The sequence below is a fragment of the Sus scrofa genome, chromosome 14 (assembly GCF_054392235.1).
Source record: "Sus scrofa isolate SSC_HxYL_T2T_F1_AM1 chromosome 14, Sscrofa_HxYL_maternal_Yorkshire_Landrace_v2.0, whole genome shotgun sequence".
NCBI lineage: Eukaryota > Metazoa > Chordata > Mammalia > Artiodactyla > Suidae > Sus > Sus scrofa.
The window spans coordinates 75,977,676-76,003,752 of record NC_139396.1 but is presented as its reverse complement, the minus strand read 5'-3'; the positions used below and the strand labels follow the sequence as shown (position 1 = coordinate 76,003,752).

The window sequence follows — 26,077 nt, the reverse complement described above, 5'->3', positions numbered from 1 at the left end:
CGGGTTCGATCCCTGGCCTTGCTCAGTGGGTTAAGGATCTGGTGTTGCCGTAAGCTGTGGTGTAGGTCTCAGATGCAGCTTTGATCCCCAGTTGCTGTGGCTCAGGTGTAGGCCAGTGGCTATAGCTCTGATTCGACCCCTAGCTTGGGAACCTCCATATGCCGCAGGAGTGGCCCTAGAAAAGGCAAAAAAAGACAAAAAAAAAAAAAAAAAAAAAGGAAGATAAGAATACGTACAGCCCAACTTAAAAATAAGGAAACACTTGAGCACCTCTTTGACTAAAGAAGATGTGTAAATGGCTAATAAGCATATTAAAAGATGCTAAACATCAGTGCTCATGAAGAAAATGCAGATTAAACCACAATGAGATACTAATACACACACACACTAGAACAGTCTAAGTAAAAAAGGACAGATACACTCAGAGTTGGTGCAGATGTAGAAAAACTAAAATCTACATGTATTCCTGATGGAAATGTAAAATGCCACTTTGGAAAACAGTACCTTCTTAAAAGGTTAAATATGTCTACCATATAAGCTAGCAATTCTACTCTCACATAGTTACCCAAGAAAAATGAAAGCCTTGTTGACACAAAAAACTTGTGCATGAATGTTCATAGATGCATGTATCATTATACATAACAGCCCCAGACTGGAAATATCCATCAACTGATGAATGGATCAGCAAGATGCGGGATAGCCATAAGATGCAAGACTATTTGTCAGTAAAAGGAAATAAGCTACTAATATGCACAATAGGCTAAACCTAAAAAAAAAAAAAAAAAAAAAAAATGCTAAGTCAAAGAAACATGACATGAAAGATTTAATACTGTATGATTCTCTTTATATGAGATGGCCAGGAAAGGCAATTCTCTAGAGAAAGAAAGCATTAATGGTTGCTTGGGGGTGGTGATGATGAATGACTATAAACAGGCCTGGAGAATCTGATAAAAATATTCTAAAACTGGGTTGTAGTGGTGGTCATGCAATGCTAGCCATTACCCTCACTTAATGTATTAGGCAGGTTTTCCAATCATTACAATTTATAATGAGATTTCTTGGTAGGTATGCCCTCAATGGGTTTCAGATAAGTCCCAGTACCATTGTCACCCTTGATACCATTGGCTTTGGTATCCCACTTGAGCCTTTCATAGGCCTATATCTGTGTACTACCTGCAAGACACTGTGCTATAATTAATGTTTGTTTTAGTCCTCACTGGCCTGTAAGTTTATTCCCCAGAAATTAGCACAGAACCTGACACATAGTGGCATTGAAAATGCCACTTATTGAATAGATTAATGAATGGAAAATGATGACAGGAAACTTCCTGTGCCTTGGACAGTGTTTGAAGAAGTATAAGCTGTGTTTGTTCTGTGAGTCAGTTTTCTATTCTTTTGCTGATCAATCTCATTTTAATTGACACATTTTTATTTAGATATTTATAGCTTTAGTTCTTGCTCTGTCCATAGTTTTATAGTTTAACACTCAAAAGGTAACTTCATGGGCTTATCTTAATTTTGCCATATGTAACCTCAAATTTAACTTGATAACAGTATGTGTAAGTTTGTGTATATAAGTGTGTGTTTATATCTTTATCTCAGGATCATTGTTTAAAAATATTATGGAAGGTAAGTATAGATGGATTTCTTTTTTTTCCTTTTTTTTTTTTTTTTTTTTGTCTTTTTGCCTTTTCTACGGCCGCTCCCGTGGCATATGGAGGTTCCCAGGCTAGGGGTCCAGTCAGAGCTATAGCTGCCGGCCTGCACCACAGCCACAGCAATGCCAAATCTGGGCCACGTCTGTGACCTACACCACGGCTCACAGCAACGCCGGATCCTTAACCCACTGAGCAATGCCAGGGATTGAACCCGTAACCTCATGGCTCCTAGTCGGATTCGTTAACCACTGAGCCACCTAGATGGATTTTAGATGCTTGCCACCTCCCTTTTGGAACTGACCAGATCTTGGAAATTCTGTAATCCAAACAGTGTATGTCATTACACCTTGTTCTGTTGAGGTAGGAGAAACCACTCATTGTTATGAGTACTGAAGGATATTCTACATGAGTCTGAAGGACTTTTGAGGTTGAACTCTTAATGTGAATGGTAAGATCTTTTTTGGGAAAATCTACAAAAGTACATTCATTAAAGAAAATAAAAAATACAAAGTGTCTAGAAAATGGATAAACTCTGGGAAATTGGAACCCTGTTAAGGCATGTAAAGTGGGATTTTTCTAGACTAGAAATTCCAGAAGAGGATTAAAAAACATATAGAGAGTTCCTCTAGAGGCTCAGCAGGTTAAGGACCTGACATAGTCCACCTGAGGTTGTGGGTTTGATCCCTGGCCTTGCTCAGTGGGTTCAGGATCTGGCATTGCCTCAAGCTGTGCCATAGGTTGCAGATGTGGCTCTGATCTGGTGTTGCTGTGGCTGTGGAGTAGGCCAACAGCTGCAGCTCTGATTTAACCCCTAGCCCAGGAACTTCCATATGCCACAGCTGAGGTCCCTTATAAAGATGAATGAATGAATGAATGAATGAATAAATAAATAAATAAAAGCGTATGGGAAAGTTAGTATATGATAAAGGTGGCATTTCAAATTAGTGGTAAAAATGGACTCTTCAGTAAATATCTTGTGGAGAATTAGATATCCATCTGGGAAAAAAATAAAGTTAAATCCCTGTCTTAAGGCATATAGCCTCTCCTCCTCCTCCAAATAAAAACAGGGACGTTTTTATTTTACAAATGGGAAATCTCTAAGGACCACATAAAACCCAGAAGCCTTTAAAAATGAAGATAGAGTCAATTGTATAAAAAGAATTTCAAACTCTGCATAGAAAGAATACCATAAAGATAATAAAAAGACAAATAACAAACTGGAGAAAATATTTATAACTCATATCTCATCTATTTGAAGAGCTTCTAAAATGTAACAGCAAAAATCAAATCTAACAGAAAAGTGAACAAGGAATATTTTCACAGAAGAAAGGAAATGCAGGTATCTCTTAAGCATATGAAAAAGGTGCTCAAGTGCAGATATATTAAGAAAAATGCAAATTAAAACAAAATGAGATACCTCATTAACCTATTAATTGACGGGTTGGTAAGTCTGTTGGAGCAGATATGGGAAACGGGCGGTGTCAAATATTGCTGATGGAATGTAGATGGTTACCAGCTCTGTAGACATTTGGCAATGTTTGTCAAACTCTGAAATGTACATCCCTTGTGACCCCATAATTTCATGTCCAGGCATTTATCATGCAAATAAAGGATATAATACATATATGAAATGTATAAGGTTATTCATTGCAGCATTATTTGCAATAACAGAAGGCTAACAGAAAATGGGCTAAAACCTTATGACACATTCAGTGAATGGAATATTTCAGGGCTGTTGAACAATAAACCAGCTTTATATAAAGTAAATCAAAGTTGTGTTGTGTATCAGAGCCATTTTGTAAAGTCAAGATAGGAAATTACAAAGAACTCTCTCTTACCTATAACCTTCATGTAAAAGGAAGACAACAGCACACACACACACACACACACACACACACACATATGCATCTCCTTTAGGAGATGCATAGATTGTAGCAGGACATTCAAGAATTAGTAGAAATCAGTGCCTTTAGGGGGAAAAAAAAAAGGTAGGACTAGAGGAGAGGTATTGGAGAGTCTTACTTTTCCCTATATTCCTTTTGGGGTTTGAATTGACGTTCAATTTTCAAATGTCTTAATTCATGACTCAAAAGTAAATGTTTAATAAATAAGTTTGCTTTCCTCTTTTTTTTTTTTTTTTTTTTTTTTTTTGTTGTTGTTGTTGTTGTTTTTAGGGCCCCATCCATGGCATATGGAAGTTCCCAGGCGAGGGGTCCAATTGGAGCTGTAGCTGCAGGCCTACACCACAGCCACAGCAATGCCAGATCTGAGCCATATCTGCGATCTACACCACAGCTCATGGCAATGCCAGACCCTTAACCCTCTGAGCAAGGCCAGGGTTCGAATCCGTGTCCTCATGGATACTAGCCAGATTCATTACCACTGAGCCACGATGGGAACTCCTCCTTTTGTTATGAAACAAAAGACCTTTCTGCGTTCAAGGTGGCCTGTTACGCCTCCTTCCTAGCTGCTGTTGTGCTGGACTCTGGGAAAGAATTGTTACAGCTTATTCTGGTTTTGTTTTCCAGGACCTTGTTGGCACTAGGATGTCATGTGGGCATATCGGACGAACATGCTGAAGAAAAGGTGAAAAAAATGAAACTGCCCAAGAAGTAAGTTGAATTCTAAGCAATTAAATAGGCTGTGCATTACTCTAGTGTTATTGTACCCGTATAACTCCTGACAGAGACCTAGGCGCCTTGCTTATATGTATGCAATTCAATATGTAAACTTGCTTTTGTGATGCTAGGGACTACATCAAGTCTATAATATAAAAGGGAGGAATAAACGATGGAGCCTTTAGAGGCTTTCAAAGATGAGTTGCTATCCACCTAAAATGGACTTTTTCACCCATTCAGCATTTTATGTAATTCCCAAAGTTACCACAAGACAAAAACCTAAAAGGAATTTACAAAGACAGAGAAAGGGAAAAGAGAGCATACTAGTGTGGAAAATGATGAACTTACAGAAGTATACATGGACAGAGAAAAAGAAACTATGGAGATAAAAATAGCAAGCACACAGCAATTTTTAAGATGGCTGTTAGTATGCCCTCAAGTACCAGTAGTCACCCTAAATGTGAGTGGACTGAATTCACCATTCAAAAGATATAGAGTGGCTGGATGGATACAAAAACAAGACCCATCTATATGCTAAGAAACATATTTCAGATTTAAGGATGCACATAGGCTCAAAGTGTTATCAGAATTATGTCTAACATTCCCTACTTGAAGACAGGCAATGTGAGCGTTAGCTTTTTCTGATGATACAAATCATTTCATTTAAAATCCTTCAGGTCTTTTGTAGAAGAGGTGAATCATGGTGAGATCTATTCTCCTTTTCTCTCTTTTCCTCCTCACCCTCCTCTCAAACCAGCAGGCAGTTGAATGGCACAACACATTATTGTTTATTCTTTTTTTTTTTTTTTGTCTTTTTGCCTTTTCTTGGGTCACTCCCAGGGCATATGTAGGTTCCCAGGCTAGGGGTCAATTGGAGCTGTAGCCGCTGGCCTACACCACAGCTCATGGCAACACCGGATCCTTAACCCACTGAGCAAGGCCAGGGATCGAACCTGCAACCTCATGGTTCCTAGTCGGATTCATTAACCACTGAGCCACGATGGGAACTCCAATTGTCTATTCTTAAATTCATAAATCTTCCAACATCTATTGTAAACTTAAACCCTGGACCCACAGCAGACTTTGATGAGCAGAGTTCAATTGCTATGGGAATAAAAAAAAAAAAATGCAACTGAAAAGGAATCCATACCCAGATCTTGTGGGTTCTCAATATCTAATATCCCCGAGTCATTGATATTTTTAACAAATCTAAAGGTTCAAATGAAAATAAAATTCTTGTCTGATGACCAGTGCCTTTTACTCAAACTTTTCATTAGCACTTAATTGTTATTAAATCAACACAGGTCAGAAACTGGTTGCTTGTATATATCACTGGGAAATAAGAGGTAGTGTTGAGTTGTGAAAAGGCACATTAAAATCACCTGAGAGGTGTTTAATATTAGTGCTAAATTCCCTCCCTTCTGCATCCCTTTCTAACCCCTGATGCTGTGAAGCCTTTATAGTGATGGGATGTGGACAAGTAAATGGAATCTGTCAGGCATATTGGTGCATATAAAAGGCTAAGAATGATCTTGTTGCATGTAGGTATATAGGAGTTTAAAATGAATCTCTGAAATGAATGCTCAGATGGATCCTGAGTGTGCAGACCCATATTTATACCATGCCTATAGGCACAAGCACATGCTTGTGAAATACCAGTTTATGTAAATATTTACCTAAATGAAAAAGAGTGTTTATGTAAATATTTACCTAAATGAAAAAGAGTGTTACAAATGCAGCTGGAATTTTTCTCTAATGATGAGGCACTGTGACTGTGAAGAAAAAAAAATATTTATATACTCCTTTTATGTGTAGTGAGTAAATCTCACAGACCACACATTTTTAAATGTGCTGGTATATAATGTTCTTCATTTTCTCTCCTTGAACTTAACTTCATATTTAAACCTAATGGGTTTTGTAGCCAGAATGCAGCTTGATAGTGAAAATTTAATCCTAGTCTGGTCAGTGAAAACTCCATTAGATCACTGTTTTCTGAGTTTATTCTCACCTTTAAGTTTTGATTCAGATGTCATTTTTTGAAAGCAGTCCTTCTCTACCTCATATTTTAAAAACTTCTCATACCCTGTTTTTTTTTTTTAAATTTTATTTAGTTTTATTGGAGTATAGTTGATTTACAATGTTGTGTTAATTTCAGGTGTATAGCAAAGTTAATCAGTCATCCATTAAATGTATCCATTCTTTTTTCCCATATAGGTTGGTATAAACTATTGAGTAGATTTTCCTCTGTGTAAGCAGGTTCTCATTAATCATCTTTTTTAAACAGTACTGTGTATATGTTATTCCCACCCTCCAAATTCCTCCCTCCTCCTCTGCAGTCTCATCTATGGTAACCATAAGATTGGTTTTGCAATCTGTTATGTTTGTTTCTGTTTCATAAGTTCTTTTGTGTCATTTTTATTAGATTCCATATATAAGCCATATCATTATGATATTTGTCTTTGTCTGGCTTCACTTAGTATGATAATCTCTAGGTACATGCATTTTGCTGCAAATGGCATTATTTCATCTTTTTTATGGCTGAGTAGTATTCTATTGGGTAAAGAAGATATGGCACCCTATTTTAAATTATACTTCCTCTCATGCCCCCTTTTCTACTCGATTTTTCCTCCTAGCACTTACATGGTCTAACATACTATTATTTTATGTTCATTTTGTTTACTGCCTGATTCTTCATCTAAATATAATTTCTGTAAAAATATAGATTGCCCATATTATTCAGTGATTGGTTCCTAGAACAGGGCCTGAGACGTTCAAACACAGAATGGATATTTGTTATTGAGTGTGAATTCAAGGTTTACCTGCTTCTTACTCTCAGGGCTTCATATGTTTAGGATTCTCACCTGACAGGGTGGGGACAGTGGGCCCTTAGGCATTTTTCCTTTGAGTTTGCTGTTAGAGACTGAATTATGTCAAAGAGAGCCAGACAGAAGTTAAAGCTATAAAGGCAAATTTTATCCAGAAACTATAGCGGTAGAGGAAGAGAGAGACCTCAGTATTCATATACAGCAAGGATGAGCAGAGATTTGTGGCCAAGGACCGGAGTGGCAGGGGGTAGGGGTGAGTTAGTGAATGTGGAATTGCTGAGAAGAAACATCAGGGATGATAGGATGCTTGCTGAAGGCAGACCAGAGTGGGAGGATATCAAGTGTCAGGATGAGGAATGTGATGGCTTCAAGGGCAGAGGCTTTCCACTGAACCATCCAGCTGGATTCTTGCTAAAACTGGATTAAGTGGAACAAGGACAGAGCCCAAGGTCAGAGACGAGGTCACAAAGAGGGCTCAGAGATCTCCATTTGATCAAAGGAGAGTTTTTGTTAATTGACCTCATTCACTTCTGTTGGCTTCTGAGACGTGTTTTTCTGACTCACCTTTGGACCATGTACCAAGGCTCTCCTCCTCCTCTTGCTGAGTCCCCCAGGTCCCTGCTCTTCCTTCAGCTTCATTCCTGCTTCTTTAGGAGGCTCTCTCTGGCCGCCTGGGGAGCGCAGGCTTCCCTGGTGGAGGGAGGGAGGAGGGACAGTTGCCTGGCAACTTGGTTTGTTGCCAAACCTATTCTCCTAAAACCGTGCTGTACAAGGATTTGGGTGTGGGAGCTCTTGGAACCTGGCCACCTTCCTGGGTCCAATCTGGTAAGCAAGACAGAAGTTCCCGGTGGATTTTGGCACCTATCTGGTCTCCATCTGAGCTGGGGGGTGAGGGGTGGGGGGTAGGGTGGAGAGCCCTGGCTTCCAGCTTACTCTCCTCTCCTCTCAGCTCTGGAAACTTCAGCCTGTCTGGAGCTGGTAAAACTAGGCTCTTTACCTGGTCTTCCTTTAGGCCCCATCATATAAGGTCCTTTGGAGTGGAACTTTTAATATCAGAAGGCCTTTCTCTAAGGACTGTTGTCTGTGCAGTGAATTTTCAAAGCCTATTTAAAAAATCCTCAAGAATTTTTTTTTCATTTTTTTTCTCTCTGGAAATGATCTTTGCATGGTTTTGTTTCAAAGAGGCTGTGGGCTACAGGAAGGGCTTAGAGCAAAAAAAATTTTTAGATGTGGGAGAGGTACAGGGTATATCATCGTATTACATGTTTATTTCAAAACAAAAAGAAGAAATGATGTAGTAGGAGAAATTGATCCCTACGCTTTTTCCCTTCTAATTTCTACACTGCAGTTTTTCTTTTGTATTTGTTTTCTAGAGAAGAAATTTTGTATATTCCTTGTATATGTCTTCTTTCTGTGCGAATGTCAGCCCAGTATTCATTTTTAGTTGATGTGCTTCCAGCCAAACGTGTTCCTAATATCTCTGGTGTGCAGTCATCCGAGATTTTCCCATTTGTTCAAGGTACTTGAAGGGCTGATTTGGTATTGAAATTTACAGCGAACATCCACTGAACTTGGACATAATCTTTTCATGTTTATCTCACATCTCATGAGCATAATGACGTCCAAGCTTCATTTAACCTGATTCATACTAAACAAGTCAGCCTGAGAGGTGTGAGAGGCTGGGGGAAAAAGAAAAGGCATGTTCCTTCGTGTTTTTGGTATCCTGCCCCATTTTTGTTGCACCGCTTTAATTGGCCCTTCAGTGATATTATACTGAACACTTTTTCAAAAGGCTCGTTGAGAATTCCTAATTAGGAGAAAATGTGGGTCAGGTGAGAAGGAAGCGTAAAATTGAATTGCTGCTTAACATGACAGTTCATCAGCAGAGCCAAGTATTATGTTTTTATTTACATCTTTGGTAATTTGATGTCAGTGAAACTGGCATCTTGCCAGTTCCCCCCCACACACACCCCGAGGCAAAGAAGTGTTAAAAAGAAATTTTACAGTAAGGAAATGGAAGCCGAGAGATTTTCTGTAATTTAGTAATCTCTTTTAAAAAAATTATTGCATTATATACTACATCAAAATAAAACTAAGAACTAGTAACTACAAGAGTTTTAATACTTTGGGAATGAATGTATTGAATATATTTGTTGAATATAATATATATTCCTCATAACCTGACTTTGCAAAATGATTGCTTGCACCATAGCTTTGCATATTAAAGGAAAAAATAGCAACACCTAGTAGGTGAATATATTTAAGGAGAAAGAAATCTGTTGACTTATTTTGGCAGAATTTTCCCAAGAAGCTTGAGAAGGTAGAATGTAATATATAGATGCCTTTAATATGAGCTATTACATATTTTATATTAGTATAATTACTAATGATATGACTTTTCCCTATTATTTGGGCTACAAAATTCTATTTTTAAAGAAATGTTGTAGCAGTCTTTCCCTTAGTTCTTTTAAATTTCTGGAAGTCAATCTAAAATGTTGCTTGAAGCCATTTAGTTCCCAAGTTTCATGTCAATAACACTTCATTCAAAAGCTTTGTTCTGTGTTCTTTTTCAGTCACAAAAAAATAGTTTGTATTAGAAGTTGATTTTTTTTTTTTTGCCACACCTTTGGCATGTGGACGTTCCCAGGCTAGGGATTGAATTTGCGGCATAGAGATAACCAGAGTCAAAACATGAGAATGGTAGGTCCTTAACCCACTGAGCAACCAGGGAACTCCTGGTTGATCTTTATATCCCTAATTAAATTGTGTTAATAAAATTAAATGGGCATTATGTGCTAAAGAACATTTACATACATTTTTAAAAAATCTCCTTTGGTATAGTGGTTTGATTCTTTTGTCATGTTTTACAAACTGAAAAATGCTCTCTAAAATCATGATTGACACCACTGGTTAAAGCATTCATGATGTCAGCATTTTTATCAACCTACTGAGGTTGAAGTCTGGATTTCAAAGATATTTATATTTATTTTTACCGTAGAAGATGATATGAAGTGTAACTGTGGAAATAAGGCTCAGGTGAAATCGGAATTAGTTACTTTAATTTGCATGGAATTATTAGCCATTTAAAAGAACCACTTTAAATTCTTTCTTGCACAGGGTTCTGAAGAAAAGCAAGTGAAATGAATCATAGTCTATATCTGAAAATGAGTGTAAACTAATTATTATGCTATTTCAAATCAACTGATGCAAATACATCTCTGTTGGTTTTCATTGTGATCACAAGTTAAAGCATCTCTAGTAGGTAGTCTATATAGGAATAGGAAAGTTTAGAAAATAAAGAGAAATGCTTATACCAATGTTACCCTGTAGTATATACATATACTGTATGTACATATCAGAGGCATGTAGTGGAATGTGGAATTCTGCTATATATTAGTAGACCTTCTCTGTAATTGTTTATAGAAAATACCCTTCAGAAATTCCTCCCCATTCCATAGAAGACACTGCTGGTAAATCAACCATTAAAATTGGTTTCAGGGGCAGGATCTTTCTTCTTTCATCATACACATATCCCTCACTAGGTTCTTATCAATTATTCATAGATTAGTTTCAAAACTTGACCATATATGTATCCTCTGTGACAGCTAGGAGGGATCAGTACCACTGGAAATTAGACATTGCATTTGAAATGTATTGAGAGCCCTTTCTTGAAGAAAATGTTTTCCCAGTGAGAACTTGCATATGCTTACAGTTGACAGAGTGTCCATTTAAACATCAAAATTCCATAAAATGTAGTGATTTATATGAGTGATTAAAAATCCAATGTGGCTTCATTATAGAAAATAACAAAAAAATATTTTTTTACCCAAACATGCAGTGTCCTGATTTAAAACAGAACAAAATATCATGTCTATAAATTTAGCTTGTAGATAGAAATGGAGTGACATCAGGCAGTAATTAGCCATAGTTTTGCAATTGCTAGGCCAATCTTGATCTACTTAAACAAAATAGTTTCTAAAACTTTTGCTTGTGGATAAATCATTTACAAATAAAAGACATCAGGAAGTTGGAGTAATTAAGGTAAAATCAACTTTATTCAACCTTAAATTATTTATTGCTGTAATACATGGATTCATTCAACAAGTTTTTACTGAATATCTGCCATGTCTCAGGCAGTATTCTAGGCTCTGGGGCTAGCTAGGAACAAAGCAGTTCAACTCCCTGATGTTAAGGATCTTACCTTATAATCATGCCAGCCATAGCCGAGAATAATTAAAAGAAGAATGATTACTTATAGTTTTCCCTTAAAGAACATTTTTGCATGTTCTGATAATTTTTTTTTTATCTTAGCTGTCTGGTGAATTTTCTTTTCTTGGTTTGCACCAAAGGAGAATCTTTGAGATGTAGATGCATATCTCTTTATATTCATTTTGTAAATAACATTAATTCTTTCAAAAACTGTAAATTGAAAGGCTCCTCTCTGCCGTGCACTCTTTTAAGTGTGATGACAGTTAGAAAAATGGATCAGAAACATATTCTGACCTCAAGGCATAGTTGATTATAGGGGACACAACAATGGCAGAGAATGAAAGAGAAGCAGCTATAAAATAAGCTTTCTGTCAATCTCTGTAGTTAAATAGAATGAGACAGCTGTGTGTATGCACGTGTGTGTGTAGCAGAGCAGTCCTATTGCCCTCATATATGTGTTGAAAATTTTATATTTTCAATTTTATATTTCTTTCAAAAGATTAAAACCTATAGTTATTTTATTACCTTTTCTCTCCAGCTTAAAGTGTGGAAATAGTTACCGGTAAGAATTCCCGAAAATCCAGGTCTTAATCATATTTTAGTTAATTATATGCCTGGGATTTCCTAGTCTCTGGCTTAGCTAGAGGCTTCTGAAATTATGGAAGTAGGAATGGCAATAGGGAAATACTATATAAATGCACTCAAATTTTCCTGTAATGAACAGCCAGTATCTGAAAGGTTACACAGATTTCTGAGACAGATATTACATTAATGTAATATGTAAATGTTGAGGAAGAACAAGGTCTTAACATGAAGAGAAAGTCATCAAACTTTTTAATCGATTACCAATACTTTGATTTATGCTGTACAAAATCCTCAACTGTTGGGATCGCAAACAATGATACACTTTAAGAGATAGGATTTTCTCATTTCTGTCTTACTGGCATAAAAATGAAAACATAAAGATGATGTGGCCTTTCCACCTGATGAGTTTTTAGCTTCAGTGAAAAGTGCCCACTAGTCACCACAGTGGTTTATAACAATATGAATTAGGAACAATTGGAATTAAAAGACTATTATAGAGATTTTTAAACCTTGGCTTTTTTTGGACAGGCTCATTATATATGTCTTTTGCTTTGCTTTTCTTTGCTTTGTAGTTACCAGCTGACAAGTGGATACAAGCCTGCCCCAATGGACCTGAGCTTTATCAAACTCACCCCATCTCAGGAAGCGATGGTGGACAAACTGGCAGAAAATGCTCATAACGTGTGGGCCCGAGATCGAATCCGGCAGGGCTGGACCTATGGCATCCAACAGGTACATAGGAACAGAGATCTCCAGCACATCGGCTGACGTTGATTTAAAGGGGAATTAGCGTAATTTGTAACTGGGGTGATTAAATCATGACTGTTGTAAAACCCACCTCGTATGGTTATCTTAATGTACATATGCACTGCAGCACCTGTTCAGCCCTGGACACAAGAAGTCAGACCACCTTCGGTCTGGTTGTTACCGTGAGGGCAGAGTGAACATCACCAGACCACTGATGTATAATCTCTGTCTCCAAAATTGTGGCATCTCTCTCTCCAAAATTGTCTTTTAGGAGAAACTTCTGACATATGAGAAGATTGAGGTACACTAATAATAAAAAAGGTCCATGACTTCTGATTTAAAACCCCTGGGGCAGGATGAATTTCAGAATCCAGGTATTTGTTGATTTTCAGAATGGTGACATGAGTATGTAACCTAGCACACCCCACAGCAGACTAGTGGAAATGACCCTTGTCATGCCATGTAGACGTGATGGTACTGGGAGGGAGAAACGAAGACTGTCACCAGCCTGGCATCAGTTCAGACTGTGTTTTGTCACCAATTGAGTTTTTGCTCAACTTAGTAAAAAATGATCTTTCAGAGTTTTTTGGATTTCAGAATCATGGATCTCTATCGGTGGTGGCTCACAGGAGTAATTAAGAGTCATTGGGTACATATTGAGGCGGCATAGCACAGCAATTACAGCAATGTTTAGCCTTGCCTCTTAGTGACTGTGTGACCTTGAGGAGGTTACTTAAATTCAGTTCTCTTTGTGCCACTGTTTTCCTCCTCACTAAATTATTGAGCCTCAAAAAACAGATGCATAAAAAAGGCTTACACCAGTGCATGGCACCTAACAGATACTATAGAACAGTTGGCTATTATTATTAGATGCCAGACACTATGCCTAGAATTTCACATTATTTTCTTCTTTAACTCTTGCGATAGTTCCTGAAGGATGAACAGTTTTTATTCTCAAGTCACATATGATGTGCTGGGAACTTTAGAGCAGTTTGTCCAATGCTACACAGGTTACAGGACCAGGCCGAGATTGAGCCTTTTCCCTCCAGACCCCACATTGTTCTTTTCTTTTTCACAAGGCTTCTCACCAGCTCCTCTTGGGTGGTGCCTTTACTTAAAGATTTTTCAGGAATTGGGAGTTCCTGTCGTGGCATAGAGGAAACGAATCCCACTAGGAACCATGAGGTTGCAGGTTCGATCCCTGGCCTTGCTCTGTGGATTAAGGATCCGGTGTTGCCGTGAGCCGTGGTGCAGGTCACAGACGTGGCTCGGATTTGGTGTGGCTGTGGCTGTGGCGTAGGCCAGCAGCTACAGCTCCAATTAGACCCCTAGCCTAGGAATCTCCATATGCTGCGGGAGCGGCCCTAGAAAAGGCAAAAAGACAAAAAAAAAAAAAAAGTGGATGGTTACTTATAAGCTTAGGTTGTGAATCAGTATAAAGGTGAAATGTTGGTTTGAAAATTACATTTCCAAAATCCTTCTGAGCCGGTGACCTTTGTCATTTGGAAGGCTAAAGAAAATTTGCGTAGCCTTGATTTGTCTCATAAAAGGATAAGGTATTTTTATATTGAATTAAACTGGTTGTAACTGATGAGGTTGTCCACATAAGCATTTGTGTGTATGTGTGGGTGTGTTGTAGATGAGTGTATGTGTTGTGTGTATAGTTGTGTTTATGTGTTTCTTTGTGTTTGTGTGGATGTGTGTGTATGTGTGTGGGGGGGGTGTTGTAGATGTGTAGATATGTGTGTGGGGGGGTGTTTGAGATGCGTGAATGTGTTTGTGTGTGTGTGTGTACACCTGAACCTTATACCAAGGGTAGGATGAGGAGTTCCCATTGGCTCTCTGGCAAGGGGCGCTCACTTGTGCAGATGGCATGGCTCTGTGGGACAAACCAGGGCCCCTGGTGCCCACCTCTTCCTGGAGGGTGCTTCTTCCTCGTGCATGGGTTCACCTCATGAAAACACAGGGCTCTGTCTGAACTGGCCAAAGCTCTCCTTTGACCCATTTCTCCATTCCACTCCCAGCTCCCACCCCATCCCTCCACCGCTTTCCCCACTGACAGCACAGGTTTTGCTGGGTTAGCTGAATGAGCATGGTCTTTACTTTTTCATCACCCTCTTCTTAACATCACTTGGTTCTGAAGGAGATCGTCAACTCCCTGAGAGCAGGCATTTGCTTGGGTTCCTCTTCCCCACTGACAGCACAGGTTTGTTGGGTTATCTGAATGAGTGCTGTCCTTACTTTTTTATCACCCTCTTCTTAACATCATCTCGTTCCAAATTAGATTGTAAACTCCCCAAGAGCAGGCATTTGCTTCAGTTCCCTCTGCTCTGTCTCTCTTGCACCCTTGATTTCAAGCACTCATATGCATGGAAACCCAGGGCAGCTCCTTTAACAGTCAAGACCCCCAGGACCCCATTTCCAGAGTGATCCTCAGAGGCTTCTGATTTCTATATGGGAAAAGTCGTGGGGCAGCAACCATGTTGGAAGAGGAGAATGCTGGGTAATGTGTCTTTAAGCTTCGTTGGCAGGGTGGGCACTCTGCTGATGTTCCTTGTTTTATTTGAGGGTGGCTTTGGGGGGGGGGGTTCCTTGACAAGCAGCCCAGATGACTTGGTCTCCAGGTGTCCATAGATGGTCATGGAGTCACAATAAGGTACTGATTTGCTGCGGGGGGGGGGGCGGGGGCGTGAAGTAGGAAACGGTTGCCTTTGCTCCCACCCAGCCAGCACAAACCTTGTCCATCACATAGCTTATTTTTTAGAGGTTTGGGGATGTCCACAGCCTCCCCATTCTTCCTGCTAAGGTAAAGTGAGAACTGAGGATGCCTTGTGAAAGATGTAAAGTTTGACCAAACCTGCAGCAGGGAGTGAAAGGAAAGAAGTAATTTCTTAAGTGTTAGAGCCCTAAAGTCTTGCAACAATTGGTACATCTCTGCCTCCCATGAGAGTAAGTTTTGTACTTAGTCTTCAGCTAGGTATCCTTTTGCTGAGATCATGAGATAGCTTCTCATTTGGTCAACTCTATTTTAATCACATTTTATTTTTAAATTTTTTTATTTTACTTTATGGCCACATCCACGGGCATATGGAAGTTCCCAGGCCAGGGAATGAATCCGAGCCTCCAATCTACGCTACAGCTGTGGCAATGCTGGATCTACGCTACAGCTGTGGCAATGCTGGATCCTTTAACCCACTGCGCAGGGCTGGAAATCAAACCCACACCTCCACAGCAACCTGGGCTGCTGCAGTCAGATTCTTAACCCACTGTGCCATGGCAGGAACTTCTTTAATCACATTTTAAGCTTGGAGCCTCTTGTATGAAAGGCAGATTGTGAGGTTTGTTATTTCAGTACTCCCAGTGCTACCTGGTTTCACCAGTTGTTGGAGCCAAATTAATGCATTTTTTTCCAACTATTTGAGGCCATGGGATGGCCTTCTATGCACTGACTTTTCTCTGAAGAAGGAACAGCAACCTACTGTTTTCTATTGGCTCAGAAATCAGATGACAGGTACTAATTAGGCTCTTCTTATAACAAAGACCTGTCAGGCAAGTTGGCAAGAAAATGATGTGTTCTCCAAGTTAGCCCATGGGGGATGGAAGGTGGTTATTTCGATCCTTAAAGCTGGCTTTTGTTATTGCTTTTACTTTTACCTTTTGTGCTCAGGGAGAGGGTTTCTTTTAAATGGATGCAGTCATTTGATTAACCCTTTTACACCAGTAGTATTTCAGTAGCTCCTGCAGCCTGTGATGACAAAGGGAAGGTGGAAGGCACAGTGTCAACTTTGGGACACTTTTTATACTTTGATGTCTTTGGTGGCTGTCTCATTTCCAAACACAGTGGATGGCGCTTTGATGATCTTGTGCCTTTTGTCTTCCCACAGGATGTAAAGAATAGAAGAAATCCTCGCCTCGTTCCCTATGCCCTTCTAGATGACCGAACCAAGAAATCAAATAAGGACAGCCTCCGAGAGGCTGTGCGCACACTGCTGGGGTACGGCTACAACCTGGAGGCGCCCGATCAAGATCATGGTATTTTCATCTTACTGGATTCTCCTCCCATTGTAAACTGATGTCATTCTTTAAAGCCAAGTGTATAAAAGAAGGGGAGAGTAAAAGCTAGAGTCCCTCAGTCTAAGCATGTAGATTAGGCCAGTGGCTTGGAGCACGTTTGTCCTGAAGGACCCTTTAAGGATTAGATCATCTCTCAGTAGAGTGAGTGGCTCAGGCCTGTGGTGATTCTGAAGGGGGAGGAGATGGATTTACCTTCCCAAAGACTTTGAGGGAACAGTTAACTCTGTGCTTCTGATGCTGACCCCAACACCCATCTTGCTCTCTTTCAAAAGAGATGCTGTGGAGGCTTGGGTTTAATCTCCAACTGGTGCAGTGGGTTAAAGGAGCTGACGTTGCCACATCTGTGGCATAGGTTGCAGCTGCAGCTCATATTTGATCCCTGCCTGGGAAGTTCCATATGCCGTGGGTGCAGCCATAAAAAAAAAAAAAAAAAAAAAGAATTATATGTGATAAAGTTCATTCTACAAATACCACCATGCTAGGTGCTTTTAATCTGTTAAACAGGCAAACTTCCGGCTTTGTGGAACTTAAGCTTGTTTGTGTGTTTTTAAGACCTGTGGAAACATGCCTTTGCTACAATTATAATTTGAAACTTAATAAATGACCAAACAGGAGTTTATTACAAAAAAAAAAAGAACTTGTTTTAGTTGTTTGTGGGAGTAAAGCTATAGTGAGAGCTGGTGTTTCCCAAACCTTCACTATTTATATTCTTGCTCATTGGCAATATTAATTAATTCATGCAATATTTTGCTGGAAGGAAAACACTCTAAAATAGGCACTTGATAAATTTGTGGTGAATAAATGTGGTTTATTTATTTATTGGCCACACTCAGAGCATGTGGAAGTTCCACGGCCAGGGATCAAATCCACACTGTTGCAGTGACATTGCTGAATCCTCAGTGGGTTCACCGAGTCAATAGGGCACTCCCTTAATGGGTTTTTAAAGGTTTCATAAAGAACACATTTCCTTTAAATAATTATTTTTAAGAGTATGGTGTGAGATGATCAACTCCTTAATCCTTTGCTCCTGCAGTTTAAATTGGTATAAATATCTATATTTTAAAGCTGGCAAAAATGACCTGAGTCTAGGATGTTACATTGTATAATTTTGGATAGAAAGTTTTTAAAATCTGTGTCAGGTAGTCTCTCATGATTAATATGTTCAGAATAGCATCTGTGCAAAGGAATTCAGCCTGAAGTAGTAATAATAGGTAGTATTTATATAGAGCTTATCATGTCTAATAAGTGCTTATAAGATCTTCACAAGTATTATTTAATTTTTACAGTAACTCTTCAAGGATGGTCTGTGTATTATGCTCACTTTTCAGATGAGGAAACTGAGATTGAGAGACTTCTGTGTCTTCTCATTTACTGAATGAGAGAGGCAGTTTCTTAGCCCCAGAGCTCAGTGCTTTGAATTGAATCAGTGTGTAGTTAGCATCTCAACAGCTCTTAGTACTTACTGAATCCTTATATTTGCTGCAAATAAAATTAGATATCTACTTTTAACAATAATATCTATAATCATAATGTAATTTCTTATTTAGCTTGAGGCCAGCTTTATAGCAACAAATATTTGGTAGAGTCTTACTTTTTCTCATCCGACTGTTATATTTTTTATTAAAGTATAGTAGATTTACAGTTTTGTGCCAATTTCTGCTGTACAGCAAAGTGACCTAGTCATATGTGTATATACATTCCTTTTCTTATATTATCTTCCGTCATGCTCTATCCCAAGAAACAGAACATAGTTCCCTAAGCTGTACAGCAGGACCTCATTGCTTCTCTATTCTAAATGTAATAGTTTGCATCTACCAACCCCAAACTTCCAGTCCCTCCCACTCCCTCACCTGTCCCCCTTGGCAACCACAAATCTGTTCTCTATGTGGTAGACTCTTATTTTGAAGCAGGTACTACTAGGTATACAGGATACAGAAAACATGCCTGTCTTAAAGTGCTTGCCGTCCACATGACTCTTGGGATGGAAGTAAACAATAAAGCCTTCTAAACCAAGACATAGCTGTTGGGAAGAGTTCTACACCTGCTTGGTGTAGAATAAGCCTTCAGTGCTAATTGTTGTTTTAAAATAATTTAAAATCAAGGTATTATTTACACATCATAGAATGCATAGTTCTTCAGTGTTCAATTTGTTACATTTTGATAGTTGTATAGACAAGAGGAACCAGTACCCAAAGCAACATGTGAAACATTTTCTTCATCACAGAAAGTTCCCTCTATCCCTGAAAAGTAACCGCTGTCTAAATTCTATCATCATAGATTAATTTAGCCCCTTCTTATACTTTGCATGAATGTAACCACTGTAGTGTTTTATTTTTTATCTACCTTCTTTTGCTCAACATAACTACTTTTATGATCCTCCATGTCTTTATATGTATCACAGAGTAGCATTCTGTTCTACTAATAAACCACAATTTTTTATCCATTCTTGTGGATATAGATTTGGGTTGTTTGTAGTTTTTGACTATTATGAATAAGACTACTATGAATATTTGTAGACTAGTCTTTATGCAGATTTATACTTTCATTTCTTTTAGGGTAATAGAAGTAAAATTTCTGGATCATAGGATAAATGTACATTTCACTTTACAAGAAACTTTCAAATAGTTCTGCTGATTTACCCCCATGACCAATATAAGAGGGAACAATTGCTCCTACATCCTGGCTAAAGATTGGTAATGAATCTTTCTGATTTTAGCTCTTCTAGTAGATGTGAAATCATATCTTATTGTAGTTTCAATAAAGTTGGCACCTTTGTAGATACCTGTTGACCCTTCTGTACCATTGATCTATATGTCTATCCTTAAGTAAATAGGTCACCTTGATAAAAAAAATCTTAAGATCAGGTTAGGTCAGTCCTAACTTCTTTATTCTTTTTTAAGTTTTTTTTTCACTCTCCTTTCTCCTTTGCATTTCTGTATACATTAGATTCAGCTTGGGAATTTGATTTTCATAGAATTATAGTTGAATTTTAAATTGGTGGAAAATCAGCATTTTAACAATACATAGGCTCCCAATTCATAGATAGGGTACATTTCTCCATTTATTTTGGTCTTCTCCAGTTTATTTCAAAACTGTTTTGTTGCTTTCAGAGTAGAGGTCTTATCTATTATCTGTTACATATGTCAGATCTTTTGAAACTATTTTTCATTGTACTTATATATTGATTTTATACCCTTGTGATCAGGCTGAAGTTATCTACCACTTCTTACTGTTTTGCTTTTTGTGAGTTTTTGTTGTTGTTGTTTGTAAATTCTGTAGGATTTTCTACCTAAAACTATGAGGTCTACCAAAAAAAAAAAAAAAAAAAAAAAGAAGAAAAGAAAGAAAAATAGTTTTAACGGTTTCACTTTTCATGCCATTTTTGGTTTCTTGACTTACTGAACCTGTAAACAGTGGCACTGCTGAATAGAAATGGTGAGAGAAGCTGTCCTGCCTTATTCTTAACCCTAAGGGAAAGAATTTTCAATGTTTTACCACTAAGTATAATGTTAACTATAGGTTTTCTTTTATAAATGCCCTTTATCACATTGAAGAAATTCCTTTCTATTCCTAATTTATTGGGAACTTTTATCATGAAGGGGGTGCTGAATTTTGTCACATGCTTTTTTTTTTTGAAATTTTTAAAGATTGTATACTTTTGTACTTGATTCTGCTAACATTGTGAATAATTTTTTTTTTTTTTTTTGGCCACGACTGTGGCATAAGGAAGTTCCTAGGCCAGGGATCGAGTCTGCACCACACTAGTAACCAGAGCCATAGCAGTAAGGACACTGGATCCTTAAAACACAGCCATGAGGGATCTCCTAACATTGATTTTTTTTAATGCTGAAACAAGTTTGCATTTCTAGGATAACTCTACTAGATCATGATACATTGTACTTTTTTGCGTATAGCTGGATTCTGTTTGCTATTTTGTTAAGGATTTTTGCGCCTGTGTTCATAGGAATACTGATAATGTAATTTTTTTTTTTCCTGTAATGTCTTTGTCAGATTTTGATGTCAGGGTAACACTGGCCTCATAAGTTAGGAAATGTTCCCTCCCTATTTTCTAAATTTGTGTTAGTTTTGTATATTTCTTACATAAATGTTTTATAGAATTTATCATTGAAACCATTTGAGCCTAGGGTTTTATCCTTTAGGAAAAGTATTTGATTATGGATACAATTTCTTTAATGGCTTTGGGAGATATTTAGACTTTCTTATTTCTTCTGATGTCAGTTTTGATAAGTTACATTTTTTCAGTAAATTACTCCATTTAAATTACCATAGAGTTGTTCTAATGTCTTCTTGTCCCTTTAACGTCTGCAGGATCTGTAGTGGCACCTCTCTTCATTCTTGATATTGATAGTTTGATTTCTCTCTTTTTGCCATAATCAGTCTTATTAGGGATTTACTGACTTTATAAATATTTTAAAGAGTTGATTAATCTTAATTTTTGGGTAAACTTTCAGATATGTGTTTATCTTCCCACATTACCAGTGGTGGATTATTATGAGTAAACTGTTACAGTCATGTGTGGCCAATATCTTATATCCCCTAGTGACCTTGGCATCCAGTGGAGAACTTCAGTCATTAGTCATAGGATTAAGAGCTCCTAGGTTCATGAACCCACAAGCCCTTTTGTGATAACCTATTAAATGTACTACTTAATGAACAAGTGAATATTTTAGATGTGCAGTATATATTAATAAAAACTTGTGATAACATAGCCCAGTGTTTTTGCATACTTTTAAATTTTTTGATTCATGGAATTTCTCTTGTGGCTCAGTGGAAACAAACCCAGCTAGTATCCATGAGGACGCGGTATGATCCCTGGCCTCGCTCAGTGTGTCAAGGATGCTGCATTGCCATGAGCCGTGGTGTAGGTCACAGACACAGCTCAGATCCCATGTTGCTGTGGCATAGGCCAGCAGCTGTAGCTCCGAGTCAACCCCTAGCCCAGGAACTTCCGTATGCAGCAGGTATGGCCCTAAAAAAAAATAATAATAATAATAATAATAATAATAACTCAACTACTCTATTAGGTACATGCCTAATATGACTATGATAAGCACCTAATAAGAGTCCTGTAAGTTTTTGCACTTCTTTCTAACTTTGTATTTCCTGACCTTTGTGTCTCCCTCAAGAGTATTAGATAAGAGAGATGACAATCTATATCTTTTCTGTTGGAAGGATATTATAAGGATAATAATAAAGGTTTGAGGGGGAAATTACCCATGGTTTTAAACTCTGGCATATCAACCATTTGACACCCTCAAATTTTATTTTCATTCCTTCCCACATGAATATTATATATTGCATGTCTGTGTCTTAATAAATATATTATTATCCATTCTTCTGTTCCTTCCCCAGCTCTGCTTAATTTTAAACATTTTAGAAGTTATTTACTCGACATTTGTAGGTTCTCCCCACACCATTGCCTTCTGATACTCATTGAAAATTACATGGAGTACTGCTATTGTCAGGCCGACTCAGTTCTAAAGTTACAGATGACAGCCAGCTAATTAAAGAGGAAACAGGAAAGAAACAAACTCGCTGTATAGCTCAGAGAAGTGATTAATGATGTCTCTAACAATAACCTTGAGTCTTCAAGGAAATAGTTAATTATGGTCAATATATAAGGGGAATACATTTTACCCTGTACAGAGAAGTGTGCAGTATGTGCCAGAGAAAAATAATGCTGATTATATTTCAATGACTATTAATTATGGGCATAAACTCTGTCGGGTACCTCCGATATATTCATTTTTGGTGAGAAGTATATTATAAGATGTTGCTAGATGAGACGTTACTCCAATGATACACAGTGTTTTATACTATTTATAACCATAATATAATTTTATCTTGTTAACCCCTCTGTGAGGCAATGTTTACTCTCTTATGGTTACCTAATTTCTTGTGGCCTATGTGAGTTTCAAGAAGAAAGAAAAAAGCTTATATTTACTAAATCCATCTTTCAGTTTCATGTTGCTACCATATTTCAAAGCATCCCTATTCCCATTTGATTTTAATACATTGCTGTGTTATTGAACATCTGCTATGCCTAGTTCTGGGGATTCAAAAGTCAGTGAAACAGTTTTGCCCACATGCGTCTTTTAGGATGTGTAGGGAAGGTAGTCTGAATTGTCAACACCATTTTGCGGTGTAAACATAATGCCCAAGTATCACAACATAGAGGATTTAACCAGCTTGGTGGTGTCAGAGAAATCTTCATAAAGGAGGTATGTTAATTATCTATTGCTGTGTAGCAAACTTCCCCTAAAATATAATATTTGGCTCAAATCAACAAACCGTAACTATTTCAAAGTTTGTGTGGTTAGGAATTTGTGAGTTAGTCAGGTGGTTCAGGATAATAGCCTCTCTTGAAATTGCTATCAAGTTGGCCAGGGCTGCAGTCATCTGAAGACTTCAGTGGGGCTGGAAGATTTGCTTCTAAGACAGCTCACTTCTGTAATTGTTGGTTAGAGGGCTCAGTTCCTTTCTGGATGTTGGCAAGAGGCCTCAGTTCCTTGTTATGTAGACCTCCTTATAGAGATCCTCAAGCATGGCAGCTGGCTCCCTCCAGAAAGAGTAATCTAAGAGAGAGTGCAAGGAGGAAACTCAATGCTTGTTACATTGACTTCTACGTATTCTGTTAGTCTTAAGTGAATCACTAAATGCATCACACACTTAAGCCCACACTTCCTGAAGGGAAGTGTGACATAATATTTGGAGACATGTTTTAAAGCCATCAAAGCTAAGGTAAAATTTAGAGGAATCAGCCACGTTCATGTTTTCCAGACAGAGATAATAGTATTTGTAAAGGCTTGGAGGTACAGGGCAGGATTACAAATGGCTTTGCATGGCCAATTGTAGAATGGAGTTTGAGCAGTAGGAGGAAATGAAGAGAAGGCAAGATTGAAACAGAACATTTTTCTGTTGAAAAGAATTACTCTGTGGCTCTTTGGAGAATGGGCTGAATGTGAACAAAATTAGAGGTGAGGAGGACAGCAGTTAGGTGGCTATAAAAGAAGTGTAGATAGGTTGTTGAAAGCTTGATCTTAGTCAATACTATGAGTAGAAAGAGTAGGAAAGGACAGATTCATTTGACATTTAGAAATAGAATCAGTGGAAGGATAAAGAAGGTGTCTGGGATGATTTCTGGATTGGCAAATGTCGAGTACTGCCACATTCACTGAGAACACAGGAATTGGAACAGATAGCGATGGGGAATTGGAAAGATTCTGAGTTTGAATTTTAACATGTTGAGTTTGAGAAGCCTGTGAGACAACTAGACAGAGATGTAAAGACCCAATTGTGTATATAAATATAAAGGTGAAGCTATCACTAGAGAGAAAAAGAGGGTTAAAATTTTTGTATTTTTAATCAGCAAAACTTGGACATTTTTAAATGCTAAGAAAAAGAACCAGAGGAAAGGGAGATGTTGAAAATGAAAGAGAGGAATTTGATGAGGTGTGATCTCTCAGGAGGACTGGGGTAGGAGTGGGAGGATGAAATTCATGACATGTGTGAAGGGATTAGCCTTGTACAGAGGGAGAACACATGCACCCCTAAGTTTCATAGGAAAGAGGTAAGGGTTAAAAGAATGCAGAAAACTCTGTTATGGAAAATCAGGAAGAAGCTGAGAGAATTCTTACTGTGCAGTTACTATTTTGTGTTGAAACATAAAATGAGGTTATTTGCTAAGAGGAAAAAATGAGAGAGGGCTGCTCTATGTTAGAAGCCTTGGAGAGAACAATAACAATGAATGTAGAATTCTAGGTTAACTTTTTTCCCTTCCACACTGTGTATGTACCATCCCATTGCCTTCTGGCCTCCATGTTTTCAAATGAGACATTAGCTGTTACTCTTAGGGAGGATCCTTGTATTTGATGTGTTGCTTCTTTCTTGCTGCTTTTCTGTTTTTGTCTTTCAGTAGTTTGACTATGATGTGTCTATTGTGGATTTCTTTGTTTATCCAACTTGGACTTTGTTGAGCTTCTTGGATCTGTAAATTAATGTTTTTCATCAAATTTAGAAAATATTTGGTCATTATTTCTTTAAACATCCTTTCTGCCCTTTTCTCTCCTCTCCTTCCCAGACTTCTGTTACATGTATGTTATTAGGCTTGATATGTCCCTAGCCTCTGAGGCTTTCTTTATTTTTCTTCATTTTTTTCTGTTTTTCATACTTGATGATACCAATGTATCTATCTTCAAATTCATTTTTTCTTTCTTATGCCAGATCACATCTGTTATTGAGTGTCTCTAGAGAGTTTTTAACTTCAGTTATTGTACTTTTAATCTGGAATTTCTGTTTTTTTAAATAATTTCAGTCTCTTTATTGATATTTTCTATTTGCTAAAACATCTTTCTCATACTTTCCTTTAGTTCTTTAGACATGGGTTTCTTTTCATTCTTTCACTGTATTTGAAATAGCTAATTAAAATTATTTGTCTAATAAGTGCAATATCCAGGCTTCCTCAGTGACAATTTCTATTGACTTACCCCTGTATATATAAGACATACTTTCTTGTCACTTTGTATGACTCACTATTTTTGTCAAAAACTGGACATTTTAATATAATATGGCATTGGATTCTCCCTTGCTCTGAGGTTTCTTACTATGCTTACTGTAATTGTTGTTGTTTATTTGCTTAATGACTTTCTTAGGGTTTGTTTTGTCACATATTGCTACTAAGGTCTACTGAATCATTTTAATGGTCAAGTATTGATTATTTAGAGACTTACTTAAATGCCTGGGTTGTATGTGTTTTGCAGTCTTTGTTGAGGGAGGGGCTCTCTGTGCATGTTGGGATGTGCCTTTGACTCAAAACCAGGTATTCCCCACCTTAGCCTTCCCTTCTGGCTTTGGCAGAGGCTAATTTCAAAGATGAGAATTTAGGGCCTTCACAGACCTTTTCTAAAATCACACACAGCCCTGGGCATAAGCATGGCTTACAAGATCACTAGGATTCTGTTGAAACTTTTCATGGCCTGCTATGGACATTTCATTCCCCAGATTTTCTTTTCAAATATCTTGGGCAGCTTATTGTTTTCCTTAGCTTCTATTACCTCTTCAAGCAGCTGCAAAGGTATTAAAAAAAATGCCTCTGATTATTTTCAACAAAAGTCTCCAGGAAGAGCATTGTTTGCACTGAGCAAGGTGTAAGTCAGTTCAAATAAAGATTAGTATTGCAAGTGAGATTTTCCAAAGAATTATCAGAAAGGTGAAATAATGATGGTTACCTGTGAATGGGTCTTTGAGGGACTCCAACTCTGTTCTATCCACTCCAGAGGCTTCTAGTTTTCTGATTTTCACTTTAATTGAAGGACTTATGATTTCAGTGTATCTGGGAAGA

At 37.9% G+C, this 26,077-nt stretch overlaps 1 protein-coding gene across 19 annotated transcripts in view; it reads left to right on the top strand.

Moving 5' to 3' along the window:
* Positions 1–26,077, top strand: part of RYR2 (ryanodine receptor 2) — a 745,790-nt gene that overhangs the window by 441,973 nt on the left and 277,740 nt on the right. For all 19 annotated transcript variants that reach the window (XR_014827812.1, XR_014827813.1, XR_014827814.1 and 16 more), the window contains 3 exons: positions 4,187–4,270; positions 12,468–12,627; positions 16,527–16,674. Coding sequence is in view for 11 of the 19 variants with exons in the window: in XM_084996827.1 (XP_084852953.1) it covers positions 4,187–4,270; positions 12,468–12,627; positions 16,527–16,674 (392 nt within the window). In the remaining 8 variants the exon portion in view is untranslated. The remainder of the gene's footprint in view (positions 1–4,186; positions 4,271–12,467; positions 12,628–16,526; positions 16,675–26,077) is intronic.